General features: G+C 48.3%; 7 protein-coding genes across 10 annotated transcripts; 6 read left to right on the forward strand and 1 right to left on the reverse strand.

The window, feature by feature from the left end:
• Positions 1–338: 338 nt before the first annotated feature.
• On the forward strand, positions 339–6,848 carry ippk (inositol 1,3,4,5,6-pentakisphosphate 2-kinase). The gene is made up of 14 exons (XM_049732532.2): positions 339–546; positions 1,801–1,860; positions 2,145–2,240; positions 2,876–2,942; positions 3,022–3,140; positions 3,245–3,334; positions 3,400–3,458; positions 3,535–3,607; positions 3,774–3,920; positions 3,990–4,098; positions 4,763–4,898; positions 5,396–5,498; positions 5,571–5,671; positions 5,764–6,848. The coding sequence occupies exons 1-14, from the start codon at positions 466–468 to the stop codon at positions 5,963–5,965; spliced, it is 1,443 nt and encodes a 480-aa protein (XP_049588489.1). The 5' UTR covers positions 339–465; the 3' UTR covers positions 5,966–6,848.
• A 544-nt stretch (positions 6,849–7,392) lies between these two features.
• On the forward strand, positions 7,393–9,507 carry zgc:153675 (uncharacterized protein LOC768179 homolog). The gene is made up of 3 exons (XM_049732542.2): positions 7,393–7,717; positions 8,071–8,158; positions 8,231–9,507. The coding sequence occupies exons 1-3, from the start codon at positions 7,709–7,711 to the stop codon at positions 8,515–8,517; spliced, it is 384 nt and encodes a 127-aa protein (XP_049588499.1). The 5' UTR covers positions 7,393–7,708; the 3' UTR covers positions 8,518–9,507.
• Positions 9,508–9,915: 408 nt separating this feature from the next.
• Positions 9,916–12,682, forward strand: dram2b (DNA-damage regulated autophagy modulator 2b). The gene is made up of 8 exons (XM_049732925.2): positions 9,916–10,105; positions 10,708–10,866; positions 10,959–11,026; positions 11,171–11,316; positions 11,456–11,633; positions 11,795–11,877; positions 12,143–12,235; positions 12,315–12,682. The coding sequence occupies exons 2-8, from the start codon at positions 10,736–10,738 to the stop codon at positions 12,426–12,428; spliced, it is 813 nt and encodes a 270-aa protein (XP_049588882.1). The 5' UTR covers positions 9,916–10,105; positions 10,708–10,735; the 3' UTR covers positions 12,429–12,682.
• A 304-nt stretch (positions 12,683–12,986) lies between these two features.
• c11h6orf89 (chromosome 11 C6orf89 homolog) lies at positions 12,987–15,967 on the reverse strand. Of its 3 annotated transcripts, none has more exons than XM_049732923.1 (8): positions 15,811–15,967; positions 15,154–15,360; positions 14,845–15,010; positions 14,627–14,775; positions 14,396–14,553; positions 13,875–14,010; positions 13,669–13,792; positions 12,987–13,473 (listed from the first exon to the last, which is right to left on the reverse strand). In XM_049732923.1, the coding sequence occupies exons 2-8, from the start codon at positions 15,340–15,342 to the stop codon at positions 13,391–13,393; spliced, it is 1,005 nt and encodes a 334-aa protein (XP_049588880.1). In that variant the 5' UTR covers positions 15,343–15,360; positions 15,811–15,967; the 3' UTR covers positions 12,987–13,390. The 3 variants fall into 3 exon arrangements, with proteins under 3 accessions (XP_049588880.1, XP_049588881.1, XP_068508527.1); XM_049732924.2 differs by having other exon boundaries at positions 15,786–15,948; XM_068652426.1 differs by lacking the exons at positions 12,987–13,473; positions 13,669–13,792 and having other exon boundaries at positions 13,822–14,010.
• Positions 15,968–16,333: 366 nt separating this feature from the next.
• Positions 16,334–20,964, forward strand: nfs1 (NFS1 cysteine desulfurase). Of its 2 annotated transcripts, XM_049732920.1 has the most exons (14): positions 16,334–16,474; positions 16,567–16,697; positions 17,591–17,667; positions 17,957–18,073; positions 18,148–18,231; positions 18,463–18,615; positions 18,875–18,968; positions 19,264–19,398; positions 19,479–19,636; positions 19,713–19,818; positions 19,882–19,963; positions 20,030–20,113; positions 20,184–20,273; positions 20,421–20,964. In XM_049732920.1, exons 2-14 carry the CDS (start codon positions 16,589–16,591, stop codon positions 20,482–20,484), a joined length of 1,353 nt encoding a protein of 450 aa, XP_049588877.1. In that variant the 5' UTR covers positions 16,334–16,474; positions 16,567–16,588; the 3' UTR covers positions 20,485–20,964. The 2 variants fall into 2 exon arrangements, with proteins under 2 accessions (XP_049588877.1, XP_049588878.1); XM_049732921.1 differs by lacking the exon at positions 16,334–16,474 and having other exon boundaries at positions 16,481–16,697.
• A 548-nt stretch (positions 20,965–21,512) lies between these two features.
• Positions 21,513–23,875, forward strand: sec13 (SEC13 homolog, nuclear pore and COPII coat complex component). Its single transcript, XM_049732928.1, has 9 exons — positions 21,513–21,673; positions 21,868–21,912; positions 22,062–22,177; positions 22,250–22,401; positions 22,595–22,728; positions 22,848–22,981; positions 23,067–23,187; positions 23,260–23,406; positions 23,498–23,875. The coding sequence occupies exons 1-9, from the start codon at positions 21,671–21,673 to the stop codon at positions 23,606–23,608; spliced, it is 963 nt and encodes a 320-aa protein (XP_049588885.1). The 5' UTR covers positions 21,513–21,670; the 3' UTR covers positions 23,609–23,875.
• A 137-nt stretch (positions 23,876–24,012) lies between these two features.
• Positions 24,013–27,796, forward strand: si:dkey-222f2.1 (keratin, type II cytoskeletal 8). The gene is made up of 10 exons (XM_049732927.2): positions 24,013–24,666; positions 25,631–25,839; positions 25,979–26,039; positions 26,215–26,310; positions 26,447–26,611; positions 26,684–26,809; positions 26,880–27,023; positions 27,140–27,216; positions 27,280–27,326; positions 27,430–27,796. The coding sequence occupies exons 1-10, from the start codon at positions 24,391–24,393 to the stop codon at positions 27,537–27,539; spliced, it is 1,311 nt and encodes a 436-aa protein (XP_049588884.1). The 5' UTR covers positions 24,013–24,390; the 3' UTR covers positions 27,540–27,796.
• Positions 27,797–27,898: the final 102 nt, after the last annotated feature.

Here is a 27,898-nt window from a genome sequence, read left to right on the forward strand (position 1 = left end):
TACGGCTCGCGGCGGCGTCAGTAACGCCAATTGGCTGGTCAATCAGTCAATCAAAGCTATACGTCAAGTTAATACAGTTCCCCTGTGGGACCAAGTCAAACCGTTTACCAAAATTAAGTCAGTCGTCAGCAAATATCCGTGGTAATATAGTCCTACGTGTTCTTAAACCACTTTCAAATGCATTTTATTTATTTATTCTTTTTTTTATAATTTAAGACTTACATAAAAGAAACAATGTATGTTGTTGAGTTTGTGCTAAATCAACCGATACGTCAACGTAATATTAATATATGTGTCTGTACTTTGAAAACGTAAGCGGAAGTTGGTGTGCGCAATGAGGCGCTAGCCGGCAGGTTGTGGCAGAAGTCAGTGTGTCAATGCACTGCTAACGACTCCCAACTAGTTGGAGGACTTCGAAGCGGTCGTCTCGCTAGAGTCGAAACTCACCCGGCGCCGCCTAAGGCGATGGAGCTGGACAAGATGGACGAAAACGACTGGCGCTACCACGGCGAGGGCAACAAGAGCCTGGTTGTGTCCCACGTACAGGTGAGTCAGTCGGCTAGCCAAGTTGAGCTAAAGTGCTCGGACCGGCTGCGGCTTCCGGACAGCTCGACTCGCCGGGATAGTCGGGTAGAAACCTCCAAGGGATGATTGTGACTTGAAAGTGCATGGCGGAAGTGTCACCACCGGACCAGGGTGGGGGGGATTTGGTTCTACGAAGCGCACTTGGGTTGGTTTGCTAGCTTGGCCACAATACAATGAGAATGTGCGTCCAAACGTCACAAATAACCGTCACGTCCGATGTGTACGTTCAGTGGGGTGGGCGTCAGGTGGGCTGTCATCACGGACTATCCCGAAGGTGCTCTCGGGTCCGGTGGCCGCCGGCCGAGTCGAGCTGAAGCGGGTGGGTTGGTCAGGGACACGCGCCCCCCCTATCCCCTCAAGGCGCCGGACTAGCCCGAGCATGCCGTCGTTGAGCAACAAGTGATGACAGCACACGTTCCAAAACACCACACCTGCTTTTGTTTGTATGTTTATTTGCGCTGTGACAACACAAGAGACACATTCGAGCTTTTGAAGCCTTTGATTACCGTATTTTCCGGACTATGAGTCGCACCGGAGTATAAGTCGCATCAGTCATAAATGCACAATAAATGGGAAAAGACATACATAAGTCGCACCTGAGTACAAGTCACATTTTGGGGAGAAATCTATTTGACAAGATCCAACACCTAAAACAAACATTAATAGGCAACAGGCTGAACGGTACGGTATGCTAACGTTACATAAACACATAAAAGAGGAACTGACAACATGCCTGAGGTAACATATTAAGAATTATTGAAATAACTATAACAAATAAGATTATCGAACCATCTGTGTCACTCCAAATCATTAAATCCATCGAAATCTTTGTCCTCTGTGTCACTTATAAACAACTCCGCTGACTCCTGAAGTGAATGCGGCGCTGACGTTAGACTCGTCGTCAGTTGCGGTTCCAATTATTCCACAGGCCTAGAGAAGTTATTGAGTCATTGTCCTTGATGTTATCATTTGAAAAACAAAACAAAAAGACTTGTAGCATTTTAGGCATTCCATGTTTTTTTGTTTTTTTTACCAGTCTGTTTGTCACACAGTAGTTGTCATTGACTTGCTAATCGATGACTTTGCACCTAGTTTTGCACCTCTGATAGACGAAGACATCTCAACAATTGCCACTCAGCGCTCTTTTGATGATGTCATCAATTGAACAGTGCCGTCAAATCTGCATATTTTGAATCCTACTGTGCTTCCTCGCAGCTGTCCAAAGTTCTTCGCCTGCTCAAATATCCCACCGAGGACTCTGAAAACCCGCCGCAGGTAAAGCAATGTTTCTTTTTGGTGCTTTTGTTTTCTCCTGCTTGCCTTGACATGACATGACGCGCGTACACCCAATCATTGGTGCGTTCAACCGGTTTGTCTTGGTGCGGACTCACCGAGGTGATGGAAACGGAAATAATCTGTTTAGATCGAAGAAACCCTCGGACGCTTGAAGACAAGCGTCGTCAAAAGTCATCTCGATCCGAGTTGTACTTGATACGCGATAGTTTGACAAGCGTGTGCCACTCGAATGTATGAGCGTGTGTGTTGTGTGTGCCTTCCAGACGGCAGAGCAGGCCTTCAGGCAGATCCAAAACATCGTGGACTTCAGCTCCAACGTGATGAGCTGCCTGCTGGGCGACAAGTTCATCCACAGCGGAGTAAGGCGCCCGCCCGCACGCATGATGAGAATGCCGTGAGCCACTGAGAGAAAATTCACACATTTTGAGTTCGGGATTACATTTTGGCTGAGGGAGGTTTGATTCTGAAGGAAAGGCGTCAATAGTGTTGAACGTTCCCACATTGCTTCGTCCATCATTGGCAAGGCGGCGCGTCCAAAATGCTCCGATTAAGGAACCGCAAGAAACATTGACGACAACGTCTCTCCGAATATCAGCACTGAATGTTGGAAGCCTTCTCGGAGATCCCAAAGAAGTCTTCATGGGGCTTTTTTTAGCAACTTTTTTTTTTGCTTTAAAAAAAGATCATCGGAAAACAAGAAGTCGCAGTGTTCTCGTTATGGGGTCAGTCAGCTGACGTCCGGCTTGGATAAAATGCAATATTGTTTCTCCTTTGAATGTTGCAGACGCGGTTCGGTGCGTTGGCCCTGAGGCGTCAACAGGGCGTAGGCCAAAAAAAAATAAATCCTGTAACTGCCTTCATTATCATTATCACATGCCTTAAAGCTTACGTGTCACGTTAATAAATTCTCCTGTTTTACATTATATTTATATTATTTATACCCTATTATACTACATGTTAATATATTATTTGATGTTCTAATGACAACATACAGGAAGTGGTCAAGCTGCCGCTGGAGTTTGTGCGGCAGCTCTCCATCAAAGTTCAACATCAACGACCTGGTAAGACCGCAACGAGCACGTTGGCCAACAAAAAAACAAGCCGCTCACTGACACGTGTGTGTCTGTGTGTGCGCGTTAGCATGGCGCCGCGACAAAGTGATGGACATCTACAGTGGCTGCGCGCTGTGCTTGCCCAACCTGACGTGGCCCGGCCTCCTGCAGCACGCGCACATGCCGCCGCTCTGCGTGGAAATCAAGGTAAGCGCTCGCGCACCTCACCTTTGTTTGGTGGCTCACAAACGCAAGTGTTGCCCCGCCACAGAGAAGAATCCGAATAACCCGTTTCTGTGTGTGCGCCTCAGCCCAAGTGCGGCTTCCTGCCGTCCGCCAAGCACATCAGCCGAGACGTCAAGAACAAAGTGTGTCGCTTCTGCATGCACCAACACTACAAGGTGGGCTCGGGCGCAGCAACAACGCCACCGCCGAGGCCGCTCGTAACGTGCTTTGGCGTTGACAGGTGGCCAGCGGGCGCTGGAAGAGACGCAGCCTCTACTGCCCGCTCGACTTGTTCTCGGGGTGAGTGGGCCGCCACCGAATGAGCAAGTGCCTTTGGCGGGCCGCTTGACGCCTTGCCCGCCGCTTGTTCCCGCAGGAGCAGAGCCAGGATGCACTTTGCTGTCCGCCAGCTCATCGAAGAACCTCAGAACAACTTCAAAATCTTCAAGGTGCGCTTTTGAGAGAATTTGGTTAATTCAGTACCCGTAGGACAGCTAAAAGGAATCAACGTCATTGCCAGGCAACGGGTTGCAAAGTCGCCCCTTGCCCACTTGGCTCCTTTTGATTCAGCAAAAGACAGAAACAAACGTGTGTGTGTGTCTGTCTGTGTGTCAGGGGGGTCAGTGCATATACGCCAGCAAAGAGAGCACGGGCGAGGACTCGTCAGACCTCAACTCTCTGCTCTACCACCTGCGGCCTTACTTCCTGTACGCCAACCACATCCACGTGAGCGGCAAAGCCGTCCTCAGCGACTTCATCCAGGTGAGCGCTGGCCCGCCAAGCCCCCGCTGGCGTTCCGTGTCGCTGAGCTTGCAGAGTTTCACTGCGCAGGTGCTGGTCAACGCCCTACTTAGCGGTGGCGGCGGCGTGGCAGAGCGACGGCAGGAGGGCCGGACTTTCTGCGAGGCCAGTCTTTTCAACAAGGAGCGACAGCGATACGGTGAAAGCACAGCCGCCGCTTTTTCTATCCCCGTTTGTCATCTTGACGAAAACGACACCGGCTAAGTGCTGGTGTCGTAGCACGTCCTCTTGGTGCAACGGTGCCATCTGTCATGCGGATGACGCAAATGTTGATGATGTGCGCGGTGTCTCCGTCTGTCCTCAGAAGGACACGGACCAAATGCCTGAGTAGTTAGCGGTCTTTCTCATTCGCGTTGCCAACAGGCCGCTCCCGAAGCATCTGGTCATGATCCAGAGGACAACGAAAAGGGGTAATTGGTGACTGTGGTGACGTCGTGTCGCGATGAGCAACTCCGGCTTTGTTTGACGTTCTTTGAGCATGACGCTGTCCAAAGGGTCGAATCTCTGACGAAACGCCGATCAAAATGGCAACGATTCCAGACATCGCGACACGATGCATCGTCGTCATCGTGACACGGACCAAGCGGCGGTGTAGTGTTTCTTGGCACGGGCTCGATTCGGATGAAACGTCAAATCGCACCGACGTCAACTGTTGACGTCTCCACGCGGGGTCTGCTCGTCTTCCGGGCGGACCAAATGCTTTGGACGGCATGTCGCAAGACAATCTCGCGACGCGGGCGAAATAGATTTTCCGAATTGTTTCCCCCCAGCCAACACGCTAATGGTGTTGCTGTTGTACGCAGGCTCTCAAGGTTTGCCCAGCGAAAGCGTTCTGTCCCGCATCCTGCGCACGCAAATGCTGGACAACTTGAACATCGAAGGCCTTTACCCGCTCTACCGGCGAGTGGAACAACACCTGCGGGACTTCCCCAAGGAGAGGTGATTGGCACACGAGGCCGCGCTTGCTCTCTTGCAGGCTCGCAATCGAGAAAGCGAGTGACGTGCCGTGAAGTCAATGTGAGAGCGGTGTGAGTGTCTTTCAATTGTGTGCAAGGGGAAAATGTCAGCCTTAAAGTGTCAGTGGAGCGAGTGTACAAGAGGAAAAAAAGTATTAGCACTCGAGTCATGCGGGTGAGTGGAAAATGTCAATATTTGAGTGTGAGAGCTTATAGTTTGAGTCAACAAAAAAAAAATGGAAAAGTAAAACTTGTTTGTCTGCGTGTGCGTCTTTTAGTCATGTGTATGCAAAAAAAAAAGAAAACTAAAGAGAACAGTAGCTTGAGTGAAAAAGTCAAGATGGAGTATGAAAGTTTCAGAAATTGTTTCAGGATTGAGTGCGACAGTCGTTTGTGAATAAAAAAAAACAATTGCATTTATAGCATCGCATATGGGAAAGACGTGGTCCTGACTTGCTTTCCTGTGACCCCGCCCCCCAGGACCAGCCTCCAGGTGGACGGTCCGTACAACGAGGCCTTCCTGGAGCGTCTCCAGAAGTGTCCCGCGGAGGATGACGGCTCGCTGGACTTTGCTGTGTCCAAGGTGAGGCAAAATGTGTTGCCGTGGTGACAACGCCTGCCCAGCTGGCCCCGCCCACTTCCATTTCACCTTCAGGTGCATCAGTACCGCGTCGCCATGACAGCCAAGGACTGCTCCATCATGGTCGCCCTCGTGCCCAGCCCCACCAATGACCAGGACGACGACGACCAGGACACGTGAGTGCCCCAATTTGGAGCTCGTTTCAAATTCGCTGTGCTCGCCGTCCTTTCCGGCTCACCGCTTTAACTCTGGCGCAACGGACTTTCAGCTTGTGTGCCGCTCAGCGTCGCCTGCGGGACTTTCTGTCGTCCCGAACGCCCGCCTTCTCCTACTCAGTGTCCATCCTGGACCTCGACCCCAAGCCACTGGACAGCATCCCCCTGCAGCTGAGTCTGGACCACAAGATTGTGCAGTGCTACGCCAGAACACTGGCCGCCTCTGACCGCACGTTGCACTTCAGGCCCGTGTGAGTGGGCACCGCTGCTTCCCAGGATTCCTCTGGCGTAAGTTTTGACTCCCTGAATGGATTCCCAAGGACCTTGGGTTTAGGCATCGCCGTGGCAACGCTGCTTTCCTGGATAGTGCCAAGACAGCCTTGGAGGCTGGTCGTGATGTCATTTGCTGAATGTATTGCCAAGCCACTGAGGACCTGAGCTGAAACGCATTTTTACCTGAGCTTATGTGACCGCGCGTGTGGCCCCTTTCAAACGATCCTTATGTTTCTGAGCCCAAGATTGTGAACGACGTCGTCATGAGCAGCTTTGACGCACGAGGTCGTAGTCGGAACATTGCGCTCCTGAGATTGCTACGTTGAAGTTCATATCTGGCACGGCATCAAAAGCGAACACGCAAGACGTCCGTTTCTGCTCACACAAAAAGCGCCACACTGGGATGATATGTTGACTTTTACATGCAGCGTGGAAAGGGATACGTGTGATGTCACTTCCTGTGAGTGTCCTGTCGGCATCTTTGCTTGTGGTGCCATCTGCGTGTGGGTATTTTCCAACGTGATCTACTCTGGACTGTCAGGATGAGTTTTGTGTCCATTGTGGGAGGGGCTGTGCCACCCTACAGTATGCATGAATGGATCACAGAAAAAGAAAAGACCCCAAATAAAGTGTAAGGATCATAGTTTTAAAAAAAGAAAAAGGAAAAAAAAGATTTATAGACTTTGGAGGAATTTTTAAAATGGTGGCGTGCGTGCAAACATTTGGTGGGGGTACAAAACTATTTGTGAAAAAGACAGTCTGCCATTTTGTATGTAAATTATTTATTTTTGTAGATTTCGACCAATGAGCTCTGCTGTCACATTCACAATTTAGGCCGGAGCAAAGTAAAACACTTTGAAACACAGGCTTCCCTTTAGTCTGTTATTCTTCCTAGTTGTTTTCATCGTTTGTCTTTTCGTCCATCTGATTCGCACCCTTTGACATCTCTTGGTCTGTGTCAATCAAAGTCGCCTCCAACATCACCAAACTGCTCGTGACCTTTAACACACTTGACTTTTATGGTTGTGTGACTCCCTCTAGTCGGGCACATGCGCGCACACTCCCACGTTTACACAGAGCTGGCGATGTGCGTGCGGGGTCCGGAGTTGGATCCTTCCGGAGATTTAAGTTGAAACGCCCCCGAGCCATTTCCTGTCTTCACAATAAAGGTAAGTAAATTATCAAAAACGAAACTTGTGAGACAGACAATGTTTGTGTCTGTATTTTGTCTTGATTTTTAGTGGGTTGAGTTTCAGCACTTTCTTTTATTTGGTACAAAATACCTAAGAAACTACCCATTTTTCCCAAGCACAATTTACCAAGCCTCAAACAGATCAGGATTGTAATGAAGAAAACAAGGATTTGTGTTTTATTTTGAAAGCGCTGGCCAGAAGCTGCGTGCGTGCGTACATGCCTGCAATTACCAAAGTGTTTGTGCGCTGATGTGCGCGTCGCCACGTCGGCAGAAGTGCAGAAGAAGACGCGAACAAGAGGCGAAGAAGACCAAGACGACGACGAGGATCTCCGGTGCGTGCGTGGCGCTGCCCGCGAAGCAAAGCCAACCTGCGAGGAGACAAGACGCCTGCACGAGCAGCAGGGTAAAGAAGGCCGGTCGCGGCGAGCCTTCTCCACCTTGGAGCTGCTCACTCGTCCCGGAGGCTCCGAGTCGTCACAGGCTGACAGGCAAGCAGCGTCAAGTTGCTCCTGCGCCATCCAGGTGGCACAATGGTCAAGGTAACGTCACGCAAACTCCTCACAAACCTTCATATTTATATCATCCTCAGCTACCTCTACGCTTTTAGTGCCTTGTCCAGGTTTAGTTCTTCCAAGATCTTCAGCACCTTTCGCCCCCACTCTCTCCCATTTAGTTTTTCAACTATGTGAAAATGTTTAGAATTTTTTTAATGTGGGGCGTATAACACACAAATATAGTGCACGTTTAGGCTACATGCTTTCGCTCTCTCTCTCTCTCTCTCTCTCTCTCTCTCTCTCTCTCTCTCTCTCTCTCTCTCTCTCTCTCTCTCTCTCTCTCTCTCTCTCTCTTAAGCATGCCCCAAAAGTCATCTTGTGTTGCATATTTTCTGCAGAATGTGAATAACGTCAATGTGGAGCCTCAGCCGGGCATGACCCTGGCCTCTGATCAAACGGAGCTCGCCTGCACTGGGACTGCTGAGGGTAAGCCGGCACCACAGTACCCCCCACCCCCTCCCCCCCATCCATTGGTTGATTGGCTTTGTGTCCCGGCAGACTCGTGCAAGGACCACGCGACGGCGCAGCCTGGCATAATGTGGCGGGTGACGGGGGGTCTCTTCAGCGTCACCAAGGGCGTGGTGGGCGCGGCTGTGGGCGGTGTGGCCTGGGTGGGCGGCAAGAGCCTAGAGATCACCAAGTCAGCCGTCGGCGCTGTGCCGGCCGCCGGCGTGGGCCTGGTGAAGGGCGGTGTGTCGGCCGTGGCGGGCGGTGTGTCCTCAGTGGGTTCCACTGTGGCCAACAAGGTGCCCTTCACCACCAAGAGAAAGGACAAGGCGGAGTGAGGCTGACCCATGAGAACTTTGGCAGAGGCTGTGCGTGCCGTCTCGTCCTTTTGAAGCCTCCAATGCCCCCACCACACACACACACACACACACATAACAATGAACATCATCAACTTGAGTCCAGGTGTTTGGCACGGAATGGAAAGCGCGCCACACACGGGCGACCTGTGCCCATCAATCTTGAGCGAGTGCAATCCGGACTGGTCCTGCGCAACCCAATATTTTGCAATTTTTGTTTTGTCGCTTTCAACACTCGTGCTCAATTTCATGCTGAGGAAGAGCCTTGTGTTCCAAGTTCCTGCAAGGAGTATTCCCTCCCCCCCCCCAACTGGACAGGAGAGAAAGTGCCGCACAATAAAAAGCCTATTTAGGGAGGGAACAAGTCATACTTTGGAGAGGTGGATTTTTCTCAAATTTGTAATTTATGCCTATGTTTCAAAACAAAAAACATGCATTTGTTTTATTGCAAATAAGTTAAAAAAAAATCATACTATTTTTGAGGTATTCTATACCCCCCCACCACACACGTTATTTTTTGGGAAAAAAAAATGCATTGATAATTGATTTGGTAGCCTTCCCAGAAAGTAAGACCAAGTAGAAGCAAACCTTACTCTCATTCCGTCGCGACATTTCTTGTCGTGTATTTTCTTTTGCGGGCCTTATAGTACTCCTTTGTATACGTTTGTGTTGCGTGTTTAAAACAATCGATATGAAGCCGAACACTCGCACGCAATAGACTATTTCCAACAGATGTTTTTGCTGTTGAAATGCTTTTTTCTGAATTAGATCGGAAAAGAAAGAAGTGCCTGCTCGGTCAGTACCAAGCCGACGTGTAAGTTCAACTTGACTGACTTGCTGTCTGTGGATGTTTTCTACAACATTTCAAAGTGCCGGCGCATCTCTGCCAGTGAGATGGAGTTGTTGACGATGGGAATTTGTCATTTGGATGTGTCTTTTTGATATATCAATAAAGTAGTTTGAAAATGGAAATGCAGCAAGCATCTCATTCATTGCATCTGATACCTTATTAGTCTTGGTGAAGCCACATACATGCATGTTTTGGGGAGGAAGTGGGAGAAGATGCCAACTGCACAAAAGGCTGAACCTGTGACTCCAAGCCAGAAATGTGGGGCAGCTCATGTACCACGCTCCATCTTCTCTTATCCAACTTGCTTCCATCCCAAAGAACTTCATTGCAAAGCGGATGTGTCTTTTAAAGTATTACATAACTGCCAACATAAGTACATTTAAAAGGGCATTGATCAAAATTGGGCTTTTGAAAAACCAATTGAATGACCTTTTTTGAATATGATCATCTTTAAAAGCAATTTTTTGTTTTGTTCTTTAATGCACACCGTAGATATGGGTGCTCGGTTGGCGCATGCGCGGTATGGCTGGTTTGCCAGCGCGCATGGGCAGTAGTTCATAACAACGCGGAGTGATTGAAAACTAGATTGGCATTGTTTGCGTTCAAACAATCCGACCAAAAAAAGTCAATCGATTAACGGCGTTCAATGAACTACGTTAAAGTCTGAGTTTGAAATGAGCTACGCCGATTGCTGCGAAAGCCTTTCCTCGCTTGAGTAATGTGAGTTTCATTTATTATTTGCTTGTTTGCCCAACTTAAAGACGATTGAGAAGATTGTGATCTGTTTTACAATGGACTTCATTTAAGTGGTCGTGCATGTCTCCGGAGTTTGGTTTCATACGCAAATTATGTAATTGACTTCCCATAGCTGTGTCGCTTTCGATTCACTTGCTTTCCCTCCCGATTTGTTTGTAAGTTTCATTTTTGAAGAATTGTACCATATGATAGCTTCTTAGATTTGAAAGGGAAGTCTCATGATCTTGTTTCGAAACTGCTGCCCAATAATTATTCGGATCTCAAGCAGTGACGTCACATACTTTATTAGCCCCACGCTTCCATCCTAATAAAACCTGTACACATTTTTCATTACCACTGTCAAAAAAAAGTCATTATTTAATAATCATTGTTTTGGTTGTCCACTGCAGCATATTGAGAAGTGAGAACTAAACCATATTTTGAGTGTTAATAATGACTTGATTTATTATTATCCTTTCTGTTTGTGGTTGTATGTGCAGTACTTGATAATATTTAACAATGTTCATTTTCGGTTTATGGATGATTGGCGAAAATGAAATAATATTCCAGTGTTAAATTTGTTCCAGCACACAATCGAGAGCGGAATCGGAAGTCATGTGGTGGTTCCAGCAGGGCCTCAGCTTCCTGCCGGCCCTCCTGGTGGTGTGGACGGCGGCGGCGTTCATCTTTGCTTACATCATGGCGGTGGTCCTGAGACACGTGGACCCTCTGGTGCCCTACATCAGGTGCAAATGTGGTATTTCGGGACATAAAACGGGCGCTTGACTTTTCTTGTGTGTTTTTAAAATGAAAAAAATGTTGCTCTTGTCGTTGTCAGCGACACGGGCGCAATGGCACCTGAGAGGTGTGTGTTTGGCATCATGCTGGATGTGTCGGCCTTTTTAGGTGAGCCGTAAACAAGCGTGCAACACAGCAATGCGTGCTTGTTTTTGAAATGTCTTTCTATTTTATCGTTTGTATTTCATATGTGCGATTTTTTTTTTTTTTTGTCTGAATGGCATCTGCACGCTACGGTCGCACCGGGTGCAGGCATGGCCACCGTGTACGTGCGCTACAAGCAAGTGGAGGCGCTGACGAGCGGCGCCGACAACGGCTGTGTCTCCAGACTGAACCGCTGCGGGCTGCTGCTGGGACTCTTCAGCTCCTTGGGCCTGTGCGTGGTGGCCAACTTCCAGGTGAGGGGCGTCTTCGATACAGCTTTGCCGTGCTTTCTTGTAGCTCTTCTCGTCTTCAGAGAATCCAGCAAAACCTCAATCGTGTACTGTAGCGCGAGCGGTGCGTTTACTGAAGTCCGTCCTGTTGACGTCGTTGCAGAAGACGACGCTGTTCTGGGCTCACCTGCTGGGTGCCGTGCTGACGTTGGGCGTGGGCGCTTTGTACATCCTGGCGCAGACACTGCTATCGCAGCGCATGCAGCCTCGCGTGCACGCTCGGAGCCTCTTCCACGTCCGCCTCGCCCTGGCGCTCTGGACCTCCGCTAGCATCCTGGCCAGTATCCTTCCATAGTTAGAGACGCCTGGTTGCATGTCGGATGGATGGATGATGGACAGCAATTAGTACGTTTGGTATCGATTGTCGTTTTTGGCCGTTGGCGGTGGGATCGATTGCTGGGCCTCTTTGCTGTCGTGGCCTTCCTTAAGCTCCGCCTCTCAGTGTTTGTGTCGTCCGTCGTCATGTACAGCAGCCTGCCTGGAGTGGATGTCGCCCGCAAGCTGCACTGGACGCCCGGAGAGACGGTGGGTGGCGTTCCCCTGAGTCTTGGTCTGATTTGCAACTTGCTCTGATACCAGCACAATCAAAACAACAACAAAGGAACCAAGCGGTTGAATTCTTTTGTACATATCATTCCTAAACCTAGAGTGTCCGCCCTGAGACTGGAAGGTTGTGGGTTCAAACCCCGGCCGGGTCATACCAAGGACTATAAAAATGAGACCAGATGTGTGTGTGACGACGATCATTTTGGCTCACCTGATTTTTTTTTTCTTTCTTCAACGTGTCCAGGGTTACACAGCTCACATCATCAGCACGGTGTGCGAGTGGTCGCTAGCGTTGTCCTTCATCAGCTTCTTCCTGACCTTCATACGAGACTTCCAGGTATTCGCGGCCACCCTTTTCGCCAGTGTTTTCTCACCGCCAGCGTTTTGCTCACGTTTCCGTGAATTCTTCCTTGAAGAAAATCAAACTCCGAGCCGAGGTGCTGATGGAATGCGACCATTTGTACGACCGGAGCGTCCCCAACAAACCCGACACGTCAGAGTCGTCCCCGCTGTTGCCGGGAGACACGTGACCCTGACAAGTACTAAAAAGTCACACCGACACAACTTTTGTAGGCACTTTTCACTCTATGCACCATTTCTTAGTCAGTCACGCTGACGGAAACAGAATAATTAGTTTGGTAGCACTTGCAATGATGGCCGGGACTTGGCAAATAGCTCAGTTACGGCTGTTCACTTTTGGACACTGAAAAGAACGCAAATATATGCAAAAATAATCTTTATGCTGTATGGAGAAAAAATAAAATACAACTACTCACTCTTTGAAGGCACGTGGGAGGTTGTCGTTCTGTGATTGTTTTTAAAGTTTTTAAAAACTACTCATTTCAAATTCTATTTAATAGAGTTGTTTCATGGTTTCTGTACATATGCTAAACACGCACGCAAATTGAATTTTGACGAGAAGAAACTTTGTGCAAAATGACACAAAATATTACAACTGACATGAACCGAACGCACAGGTTAAGCTCAAGCTCAAATTTTTTTGTCAAAAATTCAGATTTAATCATGTCATCAATTATATTGTTTGCAAGAGTTGGCATTTTCTGTCAATGTTTAAAGCACAAACTTGATTTAAAAAAAAATATATATTTATGTTTTTATTCATCTTGCAGCCATATTTTTGGTCCCATGACTTGTTGCAAAGTACAGCAACGTTTCAACACATGTAGAAAGCAGCAGACGTGTGTATGTGTCAAACGTCCAACAGTAGCAATAAATAAGACAGAAGAAACTAGATAAGCAGCTTATTCCTCTTTTGTGCAAAATTGAACACAGGTCCTAGAAGGCGACAATGAAGGTGAGTCCTTCCTTCCCGCCTTTTTACAAGACTCGATTTTTCATCTTGACGTCACGTTTTTGGCACGCCTTGTCACAGGGCTACGTTTGCAGTTGTCGCAGCGTGAGAAGGCGTCCTCAGCGGAAGGGACCGGGGCAGGCGAGCCGGCGCCACGTCGGGACATTGGCCTTCAAAGCGCTAAAAGGCAGAGCCGTCACACACGATGTTCTGTCCTTGTCCCGGGAAGAGCGCCATTTGCCAGTAGCGAGGGTCAGCGTACACTGGACATGGCAGAGGAAGACGCATGACGTGAGTGAAGCGTTGAGCAACCGAACGACTATGGCATAGGTCTGCTGACATGGCTTCAAATTCAAAAGCTTAATGGTGTTTTAGTGTGCAAGCCCCCCCAAAAATATTTTCAAATGAATGGATAAAAATTCTGCGGGGCTCTTCTTAATTCTGACGCTGGCCGTTACCCATGTCTCCGGGGTTGAGCCACAAGTTGAACGAGCTGCAGTGCTTTTGGCATCGCTGAATGGGAACAACTCGCAGTGTCGGAAGCCCCTCACCCACCACCAGCCAGCCCAGGACCCTCACGCCCTGACACACACACGCAGGCACACAGTCAATACGCCAGAAAAACAACCTTTTAATTGGTTATAAAATTGAATTTGGTACTGGCCTGGTTGTGGATATCTGCGTTGTGTGTAACCAGGCAGCGTTGTACGACAGTACCAGCGTTGTCCAGAAGGGGGCAGAGTTCGGCCTTGGGAAAAAGCCATCGTAACACTTTCTCTCTAGTCGGGGAGCGGAACCTCCTACCAACACAACCGCAAAAAATGAACAAAAATCAATCCATACAAAAATCTATCATAAAAGTCAATCTGATGGCTGCTAAAAGAAGCCAACAGATGGCGCTGTGACCACCCCAATGCAAGGTCATTCTAGCCAATCATAAGCCATGAGAAAGTCATTCATGGAAAAAACAAATATAAGCATTTATAACAATTATTACAAAAGATTTTTTTCAGCTAAAACAAATCCACTGCCTATTTGTCTTCCAAATCTCGTTGACTTCATAGAACCAACTTTTGTGAAGCAGCTTGGAACATAATTTTAGTCAGTCAGTCCACCGCAAGAGATACTTTACAAATTATTACAAGCCGTCAGCTGCTTAGATGCCGTGCGTGTGTCGCGTGCTACCATAGCAGGGTGAAATTGGCGGGCCCTTGCGGAAGTCCGGTGTTGAGGTTGTGTTTGCCGCTATCGTCATCGTCCTCCAGCAGGACAGACATGGAAGTCGAATGTGCAAGGTAGAGCTCCTCCAGTTGTCGCCGCTCAATGCTGAGCGACTCGCCGCCCTGCGGGATGCAAATGATACATAAGCCATAAGGGTCCAGAATAAGGCTTTTTTTTTTTTTTTTAGGAGTTTACCTTCAACTGGACGAGCTGGGGCCCCCGACGCAGTGTGACGGTACCGCGGAGGCTCTGTGGCACTTCCAGTACAGAGGAGATCTCGGCGCAACCTGAGCAGTTGACCAAGCTCTGTCTGGGTGAGCCCAAACTCCACCACTCGTGGAAGCCTACATGTGGACGAAAGTATTGGGACACTGTGTGTTTGTTTACGCGTGTGTGTGTGCGTGTTTACTTACCTTGCAAGTTGTACTTTTTCGCAATAGGCAGCGCCAGCAATCGCACGTGACTAAGCGGCGACGACCAGTTGCAGGATCCCGGGCGGGCGGTGCCCAAGTGGGGCTCGCTGTGTGGGTATGTGAACGCCAGCGCCACCAGCAGCAGAAGGCCCAGCGCAACAACCAACTACACGAAACACACACAACACACTTGAAGAAAACTTTCTTTCTTTACCAAGCAGAATTGGAGGTTCAGTTTGACAGCGATTCGGGTAAATGTCCTGAGACTTTTCGGGAACTGAGCAAGATATGATAGATTTAAAAGCCTACCTTGACGGTGGCCCTGAGGAGGGGGAACTGCGGGGGCTCACGTCGGGGTTCGTTGGTCTCCAGCATGCGCTTGATGAAGCGCTCGATCTCCCGCTCAGACATGCCGTAACGATAGCCGGACTGGCGCAAGATGTCGATGCTCTCCGACAGCTTGTCGTAGATGCAAGGCTCGCTCATTGTTGTTCCCATGGTGACAGCGGTCGGCTACTATGGGGCAAACACAGATGAGACGTTGCTGTGAGTTTTTCACGATTCAAATTAGTCATCTTTAGAAAGAGAGCTTGTAGGCACATTTTAGAACAGTCAGATAACCTAGGATTCACACGACTGTTTGATTTCTCTGTGGTGTACTATTATACTGTAGTTATAAAGCACACCTTAACATAATATCTAAGACAATACATAAGCAAAAAAGGAAAGTGGTCTCATAACTGTGCCATATTTCTATCTTAAACGGAGGCAAAGTTAGTTACGTACAAGATGCCATCCTGTACATTATTATGACTATTCTCCTCCGTGTTTGCACTTTGGAACTAGCAGCCGAAGCTAGCTTGTGTTTACTTGCCACGTTAGTTTGTTAGCAGTGTCGATTGCGTCGCTTCTTTAACGTGACGCAAAACGGACCAGCTCACCCTAAAGCCAGACAACAAAATCCACCTTAAGGAGGAGGGCGTCCTTGTCGGTGTTGTACTAATAGAAGTGTAATCGATGTGTTTTCCGCAATATTCCGCGCATGGCTACTTCCTTTAACACCTGCAGCAGCCTTGCTCTTCTTCTGCAGATTGTGCTTCGACGCTATGGGCGAGCTGTCGCCACCAGTCGGCCGCCTCTCAAATGACATACTAGATAAAAAGTCAAAACTTACTTCCACGTTTGTTTGTTTCTTTGTTTGTTTGTTATCAAGAGTTTAATGTTAGAGCAAAACACGTCTTTGTGGCAGGGACAAATAATCCGACGCTATGGGCGAACTAATCAGAAGACATCGCTTTACGACCAGGCCCGCCACGTGAAAGAAACTTCATTATGTCAAGTGGTGAGGGTATTTTCACTTTGAATTTATCACTCGTAAAAATTATAAATGAAATTCTTTGTGACGCATTCTACTGCTTTGTGCCATAAATTCCAGTTTTAATTAACTTAATTAAAAAAGACAAGGTACGTTTCTGGTAAGACAAGCCAATGAGAGTGTACTTCCGCAGGGTCGACCAATGAGAGCGCAGTAAACAATCGGAAACTTCCGCCTCTCGTGCATGACGTTCGTTGTATAAAGAATGTCATAAGTAAACCTTGCTGTGAACTCGCAGTCCTGCACGCTCGTTTTGTAAGCGACGCTTACCAAACATTTGCAAAAGAATATTTGGGTCTGCAGGGCTACGTTTCACTGGCGGAGGTGTGTGTGGTGTCTCCCAGCAGGTGAAAGTCTCCATCCGACCCGATGCTCTCCTCGGGCAGGATCGCGTCCTCTCGCCTCTGCTGGCCGCTTCCGAGGCTCTATCCCCGGCTGAGCTGCGAGCAGAGAGCCGCCGCCAGCACTCAACAGAAAGGTGAGGACTCGGACGCATCCACGCTGTTAGCTTAGCAGGATGCTAACGCGTAAGTGACGCAGTTTGGGACAACGACTAGCACAAACGTGAATTGTTTTGGCAACTGATGCAGTAGAGTGCTTACCGGATTTTTTATAGCAACTGGTTTTGTTTGGCGAATGTTGGAAGAGACTCCTTAAAAGAGTTTATTTATAAACCTTCACACATACGCACTCCCATATTATTCAGAACAACAACTTTGTTTGTAATTTCAGAGATGCACAAGTGAAGGATATAAAATAGTCATGTTGATCTCATCCAATCACTAACTCATGCCTCTGAACAGGATCATAACGGTGTACAATAAACATAAATCAATGTCATCCATAAGGAACATGTGCGCTAAGATCATGTCATGTATAAACAAAATAATAAACGATTTAAAAAAAAAATCACAAACTAATGAAGAATGAATCATGTGTCACTTTATCCTTGGTCAAATTATGACCTGAGTCATAATGAAAGTGAAAGTAGTAATCCATCTTGAATGTAATGTCCATCCATCCATTTTCTGTACCGCTTTGAACGCCGCCTTGAATATAAAGTCACTCTGCATATTCACATACAATCGTGATGATAAACTCAAGTCACTCCAAATGTTTGTTTCGGGTCCCCAAGCATTCCAAAAATGATGAGCGTGTACACAAAAGGCTGACCAGGAATGACTCAGCACTAGGGACCAGCCACAGACAAGCCAGTTTCTGACCCTCCGTCAGTCTGTGACCACAATGCTGCTACTAGAAAACAAACATAACTAATATTGCGGTGTCATCAACATATATTTATTTATTTATTTATTCATTCATTCATTCATTCGTCTATTTATTTATTATTTATTTATTCATTTTTCATAGAACTGATCAAGAAACGAGACCTGGTCCAAGATGAGCTGCGGCCTCTGTACATGGACTTCCAGGCTACCACACCCATGGTATTCGCCCTTTTAAGCGCAGCACCATTGAAATCTATTTCGGGACTCTTCCAGTCCATTCTAGGGAGTGCTTTTCAAAAAATGCATCTAGAATAAGTGTCATTTTGTGTATGCCAAGAAAGGAGCTCAGTGGCGCCCACTAACGATGACTTGAGAATTCAATTGGATCGTCAATTCTAAAAAGATTTGTTGCCTTTGCCCGAGCAGAGAAACAGCTGAGATTTTCAGTAAAATAATAATAAAGAAAAAGTTGTGACACTAAAATTGTGTCTATAACCTCGACCGGTAGGATCCTCGCGTTCTGGACGCCATGTTACCCTACCAGGTGAATTACTACGGCAACCCTCACTCCAGGACACACGCCTACGGCTGGGAGAGTGAGACTGCCATGGAGACGGCAAGGAAGGTACCAAAAACAAAATATTCTTACGTTTTTCCAGTAATAAAGCTTTTTGTCTCTCCCGCTCTATCGCTGAGCAGCAGGTGGCTGATATGATTGGTGCCGATCCCCGAGAGATCATCTTCACTAGCGGAGCCACCGAGTCCAACAACATTGCTGTCAAGGTCCGTTTAAACTTGCTTGCAAATGTTATTTTGGGGGGAAAACAATATAATAAGTCTAACTTTCATGAAGGCCAGAGTTGAAAGACTAAAATATTGATGCTTTGGACAGTCTTAAAGATGAATTGATGACCAATTCATTTGATAGTCATCAATTCATCGACTCTATTCATCTGAATCGATGGAAAAATCGAATCAAAAGTCATTTGACCTTCCACCTTTTGTGTTGCGTAGGGCGTGGCCCGCTTCTACAAGGGCAAAAAGCGTCACGTGATTACCACGCAGACGGAACACAAGTGCGTGTTGGACTCGTGTCGTGTTCTGGAGGCAGAGGGATTCCGCGTCACCTACTTGCCCGTGCAAAACGACGGACTGGTGGACCTCGAGGTACGAGCTACTTTAACGCCCGCTGAGGGAAAGGAAAAAAAGAAAGGTGATACTCATCTGAAATGTCAATATTCGAGATATTATTCGAGAAGTGGCTTCAAATACAGCTTTAAAAATGCTGTTGAGCCCATAGCGCCCCCTACTTGGAGGAGTGTCAGTTTTGTTCAGTAATTTATTGTATTAGCTTGTATATTTATATTTTTTTGACGTTTGTCAAACCTGCCACGGACAAGAGCGTTTGTTTGCATTTTTGTTTCAGCTGCTGGAGGCGTCGATGACTCCCGATACGTCTCTGGTGTCCATCATGACAGTCAACAACGAGATCGGAGTCTTGCAGCCCGTTAAGGAGATCGGTAACCGTAGCAACCGCACCTCTGTGATCTGAATGTCGGAAGTTTTGCTCTGATCGACCGATCAGAAAATGGAGGGCGAGGCACAGAATGTCATTTTGAATTGACGTATGCCGCCAGTGCTGGTTCTGCAGACCCTACGGCAACACAATGATGCTGAAATGTGATTGGACAACAAGTCCAACATGCACAGACAGACATGTAGTGGAAGCTTTAGAGCCAAGAGAACCACAGCCAAATCAAAAGAAGTTCGTCTTCTCCGCTTGTTGACCTTTGCCTTTTGTCGTCTTGTGCTCAGGGCGTCTTTGCCGCTCCAAGGGCGTGTTCTTCCACACGGACGCCGCGCAGGCTGCCGGCAAAGTTCCCCTCGACGTCTCGGACGACAACATCAATCTCATGTCCATCAGCGCCCACAAAATCTACGGACCCAAGGGTAAGCGTTCAAGATTCACGGAGCCGCATTGATACTCTCCACAGCAGCGGTTCTCAAAATTTTACACCAACTTAACTCAGGTGTGGGCGCGCTGTACGTGCAACGGCGGCCGCGGGTGCGCCTGGAGCCCCTGCAGAACGGCGGTGGCCAGGAGAGGGGTCTGCGCTCAGGAACTGTGCCCACCCCACTGGCTGTCGGCTTGGGGGCCGCCTGCAGCATCGCGCAGCAGGAGATGGAGGTCAGTCCGCCGCCCGGCATGGATACACTCTTGTGCCGTGTGTAGCTTTTTGTGTCTTGACGTGCGTGCATTGTAGTATGACCACCAAAGAGTGTCCATGCTGGCAAACCGTCTGCTCCAGAAGATCACATCTCAGCTCCCTGACGTGATTTTGAACGGCCATCCACAACATCGCTACCCAGGTAGAGTGAAACGTCGCCACCTGAGCCTCACACACACTGACGCGTGTCACATCACTGTGTTAGGGTGCATCAACTTATCGTTTGCCTACGTGGAGGGAGAAAGTCTGCTGATGGCTCTCAAGGACATCGCACTGTCTTCTGGCAGGTGAGCCCCATCACCTACGGCATCTCAAATTCCTTCAGTGCCGGACGCATTTGTTTGCTTGTGCAGCGCGTGTACGTCGGCCTCTCTGGAGCCGTCATACGTCCTCCGGGCCATCGGAGCCGAGGAAGATCTCGCCCACTCCTCCATCAGGTAAACCGGTGGCATCGAGCTCCTCATCTGAAAAACACCTGCTTGACTAACTTGCGTGCGCGTTGAATAGGTTTGGGATCGGTCGCTTCACCACCGAGGAGGAGGTAGACTACACGGCACGGAAATGCATCGAACAGGTTCAAAGACTACGAGAGATGAGGTGGGACATTAGGATTTTTTTTTTTAATCCCAAGTAAATCTACAAGGGTTTCTTAAATCTAACAACAATAATAAAAGCTAAACAAAAAGCAAAACCAGTCGTGTACGCCACGTCCCAATATTTTTTTTATTTTTTTTCCCCCCCTAGTCCTCTGTGGGAGATGGTCCAGGAAGGCATTGACCTGAAGAGCATCAAGTGGACTCAGCACTAACCTGCGTGCCCCTCTTTGTTCACTTCCCGATTGACAGCCAATTCAGGGGGATTCCTTGCATAAGATTTGATTCTATTGTTTTTCCTCTTTCCATTGCCGCACTCAAAACACGCACAAATGTCCTTTGGCGGCCCAAAGTGTCTTCTTTGCTGTTGCCCTCTGCAACAAAGTTGGAGTGAGTTCAATTCTCTATTATGAATACCAAAATACATTTTTATTATTAGCTTGAGGGATCCACCTGTGTTAACAACAACAATAGTAAACGTGTATCTTTTTGTATCACTGAACTTTTCGTTCAGTAGTGTCCATGTCTTCTCGTCGCTTAGCCTGGTACAGCATTCACCAAGCATCATGTCAGTTCATCTGCGTCTTTGGTAGCACAGCTCACAGATTATACAATACGCTTCAAGAAAGAAATATGTTTCATCGTTCAAAGCTATACAATACGGTTCAATAAAGAAAACGTCTCATCGTTCAAAACTGTTTCTTTCCTGTCGAATTTGTATTCCCAAAGGTGGTAATATTTACGCTTCTACGTTTTTTTGACCGATTAAACCTGCTCCTACTTGTAACTGTTCATCTTATGTCTACTTATTCCACTTACCAGAAATTCAAAATTTTCCATTTTAAAATTCACACCAACTTTTACAAATTTGCCTTTTCCCCTTCTAATTTCTACATTTTCTGACCGATTCAACCTGTTCCAACTTTAAACAACATTCTGTAGCATTCCCCAAGTTTTTATTAAGCTTCTTTGCCGTAACACGCAATTTCTACAGAAATTGCAAATTTTACTTCTAATTGGGTTTTGTATTTGAGTGTTTTCCATCGTTGCCGGAACCTTTCCTTGTGTACCATGTTGCAAGTCGAGGACAAAGTTTGAAACATTCTTTTATGCGGGATTGCAGCACAAATTGAAGTTCTAAAACTATTTATTTCAGACAATGTACAACTTTTCTCATACGGAACGACGTGAAACCAGCGGAAATAGACATATATGAAAAAAAACGTAACTATTACAAATGCTACATGTTCCTGTCGGAGGATTTATCATGTCACCACAGGCGGAAGTGGCGTCTCAGCCTGTTGCCACGTCTTGATTGTAATAAAATTCGCTTACCGGTTTCTCTCTTTTTTAAACATCTAAATAAACAATTTCTGGAGCCCCTCTCACTTGTCTGTAATCATGGTGAGTATGTTAAATTTTATTTGAAACTCAGATAAATCATCGTATTTCATATGATTGTGTTTTCAGGAATATACTCGCAGGTTAGCACGTTAGCATAGCGCCTATGTGAATTTTGGACAAGCGCATCAAAATGTCAAACTTGTCATTTCTGCAAGAATGCAGGGAACGTTTATGGTTTTTGTTGTCGTTTTCAGGTTTCGGTCATTAACACCGTGGACACCTCACACGAGGACATGATCGTGAGTACTGTAATTTGTTCTGTGTGATTGCTTGGCATTTTATTGACCCAAAGTTTAAACAATGACTGGTGCATATACACCATTAATTAATGCTTTAGTTCTCCTGATCTTGGACAAGCGTTGAAGCTTTTTTTTTTAATTTATTGCAGCATGACGCTCAGATGGATTACTATGGCACCCGCCTGGCAACCTGCTCCTCGGACCGTACCCTCAAGATCTTTGACGTCCGCAACGGCGGCCAGATCCTTGTCGCTGACCTGCGAGGGTGAGCGAGTTTTCGAGCGTGGAGAGCTCCCGCACTATATACCGTGGTTCATAATTTGTGTGGCTCCCTCAGGCACGAGGGTCCGGTGTGGCAGGTGGCGTGGGCTCACCCCATGTTCGGCAACATCCTGGCCTCCTGCTCCTACGACCGCAAAGTCATCGTGTGGAAGGAGGAGAACGGCGCCTGGGACAAGATGTACGAATACACGGGACACGAGTCGTCAGGTGTGTGCCGGAACGTTGCGAGACGTCACCTCACCTCAGACGCCCAATAAATTCTTGGCGGGAACCGTCCCCACTTTCATACCGTTTACACAGTGCAGCAACACTTTCCTGGGGGTTGTGTGAAAGGGGCCGAGGCCGGGAAAATAATATGTTACTCTTGTTTGTGTTTTTTGTTGTTGTTTTTGTCATGCAGTGAACTCTGTGTGTTGGGGTCCCCATGAGTTTGGTCTGATTCTGGCGTGCGGCAGCTCTGACGGCGCCATCTCCCTGCTCACCTTCACGGGAGAGCAGCAGTGGGACATCAAGAAGATCAACAACGCGCATACGGTCAGCGGCGCCCAAACGGCTCATCCGATCCGTCACCTTCTACCTTGTTGCTGGCTTATTTATTTATGCGTGTCGGCAAGCCGCCTGATTTGCAGGTTTGTGTCGTTTGTGTGCGTCAGATCGGCTGCAACGCGGTCAGCTGGGCCCCAGCTGTGGCGCCGGGCAGCCTGATCGAGCAACCGTCGGGACAGAAGCCCAACTACCTTAAACGCTTTGTGTCCGGAGGCTGCGACAACCTCGTCAAACTCTGGAAGTAAGGCGCGCTCCCACCGGGCCGTGCTGACGCTCAGCTAGCCAAATGTCCGCCTGACCGACGCGTCTGACTGGCCGCGGCGCAGGGAGGAGGACGGCCAGTGGAAGGAGGACCAGAAGCTGGAGGCGCACAGCGATTGGGTGAGAGACGTGGGCTGGGCACCTTCCATCGGACTCCCCACCAGCACCATCGCCAGCTGCTCGCAGGTTAGGCCGCCGCTGCCCCCTCATGGCCGCTGCCGCCTTGCAACTTTTCGTGACGTTTGGCCGCCGTTGCAGGACGGCCGCGTCTACATCTGGACGAGCGACGACCCCGCCGGCAACACCTGGACGGCTAAACTGCTGCACAAGTTCAACGACGTCGTCTGGCACGTCAGCTGGTCCATCACGGGCAACATCCTGGCCGTGTCTGGAGGAGACAACAAAGTACGCAAAGTCGTCATCTTCTAGCCACACGTGTTTTGTTTGTGTGTGTGTGTGCGCCCTAATGCATGTGTAATTGTGCGCATGTACATAGGTGACGTTGTGGAAGGAGTCGTTGGACGGTCAGTGGGCGTGTATCAGCGACGTCAGCAAAGGCCAGGGAACCGTGTCGGCTATCGCAGACAACCAGCAGGCGGAGCAGTGACACGCACGCACGCTTTCATTTCGTCCAAATGCTTGTTATGGTGTACAGATGAGGGACGTTTTGTTTTTGAAATCAAAGTGTTGGCCAAATGAGGACTCTTCTTGTGCGTCCTGCCCGTCATGCTCATGAACATTCCGCCTCCCTCAAAATGATTATCGCGTGATTGGCTCATCAAGTTTGACTGACCCACCAATCAGGAACAGCGAGCACACTCGTTCCGTACTTGTATGTAATTTGTTAATTAAAAAAAGGAAAAGTGAATATGAATGCAAGCTTTGTGTCATTTTCCTCTTCACCTTTATCGTCTTTCTCCTCCCCTGCTCCTCATCCTCCATCTGCCTTATGTCCTCATTTCCCTTCTTTTTCTCCTCTTCACTGTTGCCTCTTGATGCGCCTCGTCATCATCTTCGTCCTCATCACCATGGTCTTCCTCCTCCCGCTGCTCCTTCCCTTCTGCTGCTGCTCTTGTCTCACTGCAACTAAACTTCTTCTGCTCCCAATACCTTTTGTTCATTCTTCTCCTTCCATCTTTCTCTCTCCCTCTCCCATGTTCTTGCTCATCTTTCTCCTTCTCTTCTCCCACAACTCCCTTTCATCTTGCTCCTCTTTCCCCTCCTTGCCTGCTCGTCTCTCTCATTCTCTTCCTCATCTTTGTACTCCTTTTCGTCCTCTCTTGTGGTCATTTTGCTCCTCCTGCTGCCCCTCCCCTAGCGGCGTCGACCTTTAAAAGCAGGCCAACACCTGAGCGTGTACCCACATCGCCCATCCTCCTCTTCCTCACCATGAGCCTGAGCCGCAGCAAAAGGATCAGCTCGGGCGCCTCAGTGCGCCGCTCCAACGGCTTTGGGTCCCCCACGGCCGGCTTGAGCGGCGTCTCGCTGGGCGGGGGCAGCATGGGCGCCCACCTGCAGGGCGCTGCGCTTTCCTCGCTGTCGGTCAACAAGAGTCTGCTGGCCCCCCTCAACCTGGAGATTGACCCTAACCACTCCATGAGCCGAGCCCACGAGAAGGAGCAGATCAAAAGCCTCAACAACCGCTTTGCCTCCTTCATTGACAAGGTGACTGACGCCAGCAAGATTTCATTTTCAACAAAACGCTTCTTATTGTGTCTCGTAGTTTTGACTCATTGTAGCAGTATGAGCTTCATACCTCCGTTGTGAGGTGCCCGGTTTTAAGTCGAGTCAAGCTGGACCCCAAGCAACTGTCCCTCAACCTCAAGAAGATACTCGGAAAGATACTCGTTGAAAACTAGCAGAGAATGAAGCCACTAAACAACCCATACAGGCTTAGTACACCTCCCTAAACCTTTGCAGAAAAAAAATGAAAGTGCATTTGCTAATGAAAGCGCGTAAACAAGACTCAGGTAGCTTTTGTGCTAATGGGTGACATGGATACCCTGGGTGGTGTTTTCTCACGGCGTCGGTGGTGCGTTGACACAATGCCGCCATTGTTGCCTCCTCGCGGCACAGATACATTTCAGAGCAATTGACCTCCAATTTCCATCCCACAGTCCAGATCACAATAATTCCCAGAAAACAAATGTTTATTCATGCCGTCTAACCTGGGAACATTTACAAACCCAACATTTGAGATCTTAGAGCCTCACATGCTAGCTCAAAATGAATTATAGCTGCCAAACTGCTTGCATAAATCTCCTTTTGTCTTCATGAAGAGATGTAAAATAAAAGTACAGTCCATTGGACTACAACGGAAACCCTTTGAAAGCAACAGTGACAACATTTCAACGGGTTATCGAAACCCTCGTTGGCAGGACATTGAAGCTTCCCATCCCACTTCACTAGTTGGTAACCTGATAAAAGACTCCGGTCTCGTTTTGCTATTGACAGAGTCGCCTTTGTGTCTTAGGAAGTTTGTGTGTGTGTGTGTGTGTAATATTAGCCAGGACACTGGAACCATGCCCACTTGAAGCTGGAGTCCCAGCCACCGTTTGAGCTGACTTCTTTTGATCACCAAAGCAAATTTTTGGGCCAACAAATCAACAGGAAATGTGCATTGTTGCAGGTGTGCTTCCTGGAGCAGCAAAACAAGATGCTGGAGACCAAGCTGGAGCTGCTTCAGGGCCAGGGGGCGGGCCGCTCCAATGTGGAGCCGCTGTTTGAGGTCTACATGACGGGCCTGAGGCGCCAGATGGACCTGGTCAACAACGACAAGAGCAAACTGGACGGAGAGCTGAGGAACATGCAGGGCCTGGTGGAGGACTACAAGCACAAGTCAGCAGAGCTTTGATAATTTGTTTAGTCGTCTTCCGATACGTGACTCGCTGGGGGGGGGGGGGGATTTGAATGTCAAGAAAAGTGCATCGCTGATTGCGTTTTATTCTTACTACAAGTTCATCTGCTCTTTGTGTAGATACGAGGACGAGATCAACAAGAGGAACAACATGGAGAATGACTTTGTCCTCCTGAAGAAGGTCTTTCAAACACACACACACGCTGTACATCATCGTAAGGCGTTTGAGGGGGGCCGGCTCATTGTACACACATGCAACCCGAGCTGGACGGTATCATCTGAGTTGGCCTTGGAAAAGTGACACCTGAGGCAAATGAAAAAATGAAGAAATCCAAAAACATGTTTGGTGTGCGCAGGATGTGGACTCGGCCTACATGGTGAAGGCCGACCTGGAAGACAAAGTGGGCGCTTTGAGTGATGAAATCAACTTCCTGCGCACTATCTACGAGGAGGTACCACACTAAATTCCTTGGGAAGATCTTTGATGGGACAAAGTTGTGACGTCGGGGTCACTGAGCACTCCAAGCTGTTTTTGAGCTTCCTGCAAATGCCACTTTGTGCAAGTTGACGTTTGAATGTCTTCGGCAGGAGCTGCGCGAGCTGCAAGCCAGCATCAGGGACACGTCGGTGGTGGTGCAGATGGACAACAGCCGCAGCCTGAACATGGAGAAGATCGTGGCCGAGGTCAAAGCTCAGTACGAGGAGATCGCTGCTCGCAGCCGAGAAGAGGCCGAGGCCTGGTACAAGAGCAAAGTACGTCTTTCCTGGCACCCTTTGGACACCAACGCATTCGAGGTGTCTGTCCCTAACTGTGCTTGTGGTCAGTTCGACCAGATGTCGGTGCAGGCATGCCGCTTCGGAGACGAGCTCCGCGTGGTCAAGGGGGAAGTGGGCGAAGTCAACCGCCTCATCGGCCGCCTGCAGAGCGAGATCGAGGCTGTCAAAGCGCAGGTGCGGCTGAATTTATGCCCGACCCATCCGGGAACAGCGGCTAGGGTAGCGAGTGTGGAATGCTTTTCAGCGTGGCAGCCTGGAGAGCCAGCTGGCTGAGGCCGAGGACCGCGGGGAGATGGCGGTGAAAGAGGCCAAAGGTCGCACCCGGGACCTAGAGGACGCCCTGCAGAGGGCCAAGCAAGATATGGCCCGCCATCTGAGAGAATACCAGGTACCGTTAACGTCACAGCGTTGCCAAACTCAGGATACAGTCTGCATGATCTCGTGTTCTGTGCTGAAGCTACTCGAAGAAAGAGTTGAAATCTATTTTTGCCTCATTTGCCGCAGGACCTGATGAACCTGAAGCTGGCTCTGGATATTGAGATTGCCACCTACAGGAAGCTGCTGGAAGGGGAGGAGGACAGGTGAGGGAGGGCAAATGGGCATCTCCCCAGCTTTTGCCTTTCTGATCTTTGCTGCCTTTGCAGATTGGGCCAGCAGTCAGTGCTCAGCATCCAGGCCATCAGCAACTACAGTAAGACAAGCTTGACACACAAAAAAAAAATAAAAATATATATATATATTGAGCAAGTAGACTTTTTGCCTCGTCTTTGTCAAATGCACGGTTTCCCGGGCAGGCAGCAGAAGTTCCAACGGTCACTACCAGAGCTCCAGCAGCTCTTCGCCTCCCAAGCTGCTCATCAAGACCACCGAGACCCGAGACCACAGCAGATACAGTACACGCTAGACGAGCATGTGCCGCTCTTTCTTTCATCGCTCGCCTAACAATTAGTAGTGATCACAAATATAACCGGGCCATTTTTTTTTTTGGGGTTGTAACTTCAATATTGCCCTTGTATGCAAATGATTGTTCTGCTAAAATCTCAGTAATATGGAATTAGTAGTTAGATGTCTTGAAGGCTTGCAGAGAATCTTATTTGCATTATCTTATATATACTTATAATTCTGTTGCTATATAATAAAACAGCACAGTGCATTTTTGAACCATCGTCGTGCAAAGGATCTTCATTAAGACAAAAGTTTTGCTCCACTGATTTCTCTGAAGTGCGGGGCAGGTGGATACACCTACCACTGGTCTGGTCGATC

Source organism: Syngnathus scovelli, chromosome 11, assembly GCF_024217435.2.
Source record: "Syngnathus scovelli strain Florida chromosome 11, RoL_Ssco_1.2, whole genome shotgun sequence".
Classification (NCBI taxonomy): domain Eukaryota; kingdom Metazoa; phylum Chordata; class Actinopteri; order Syngnathiformes; family Syngnathidae; genus Syngnathus; species Syngnathus scovelli.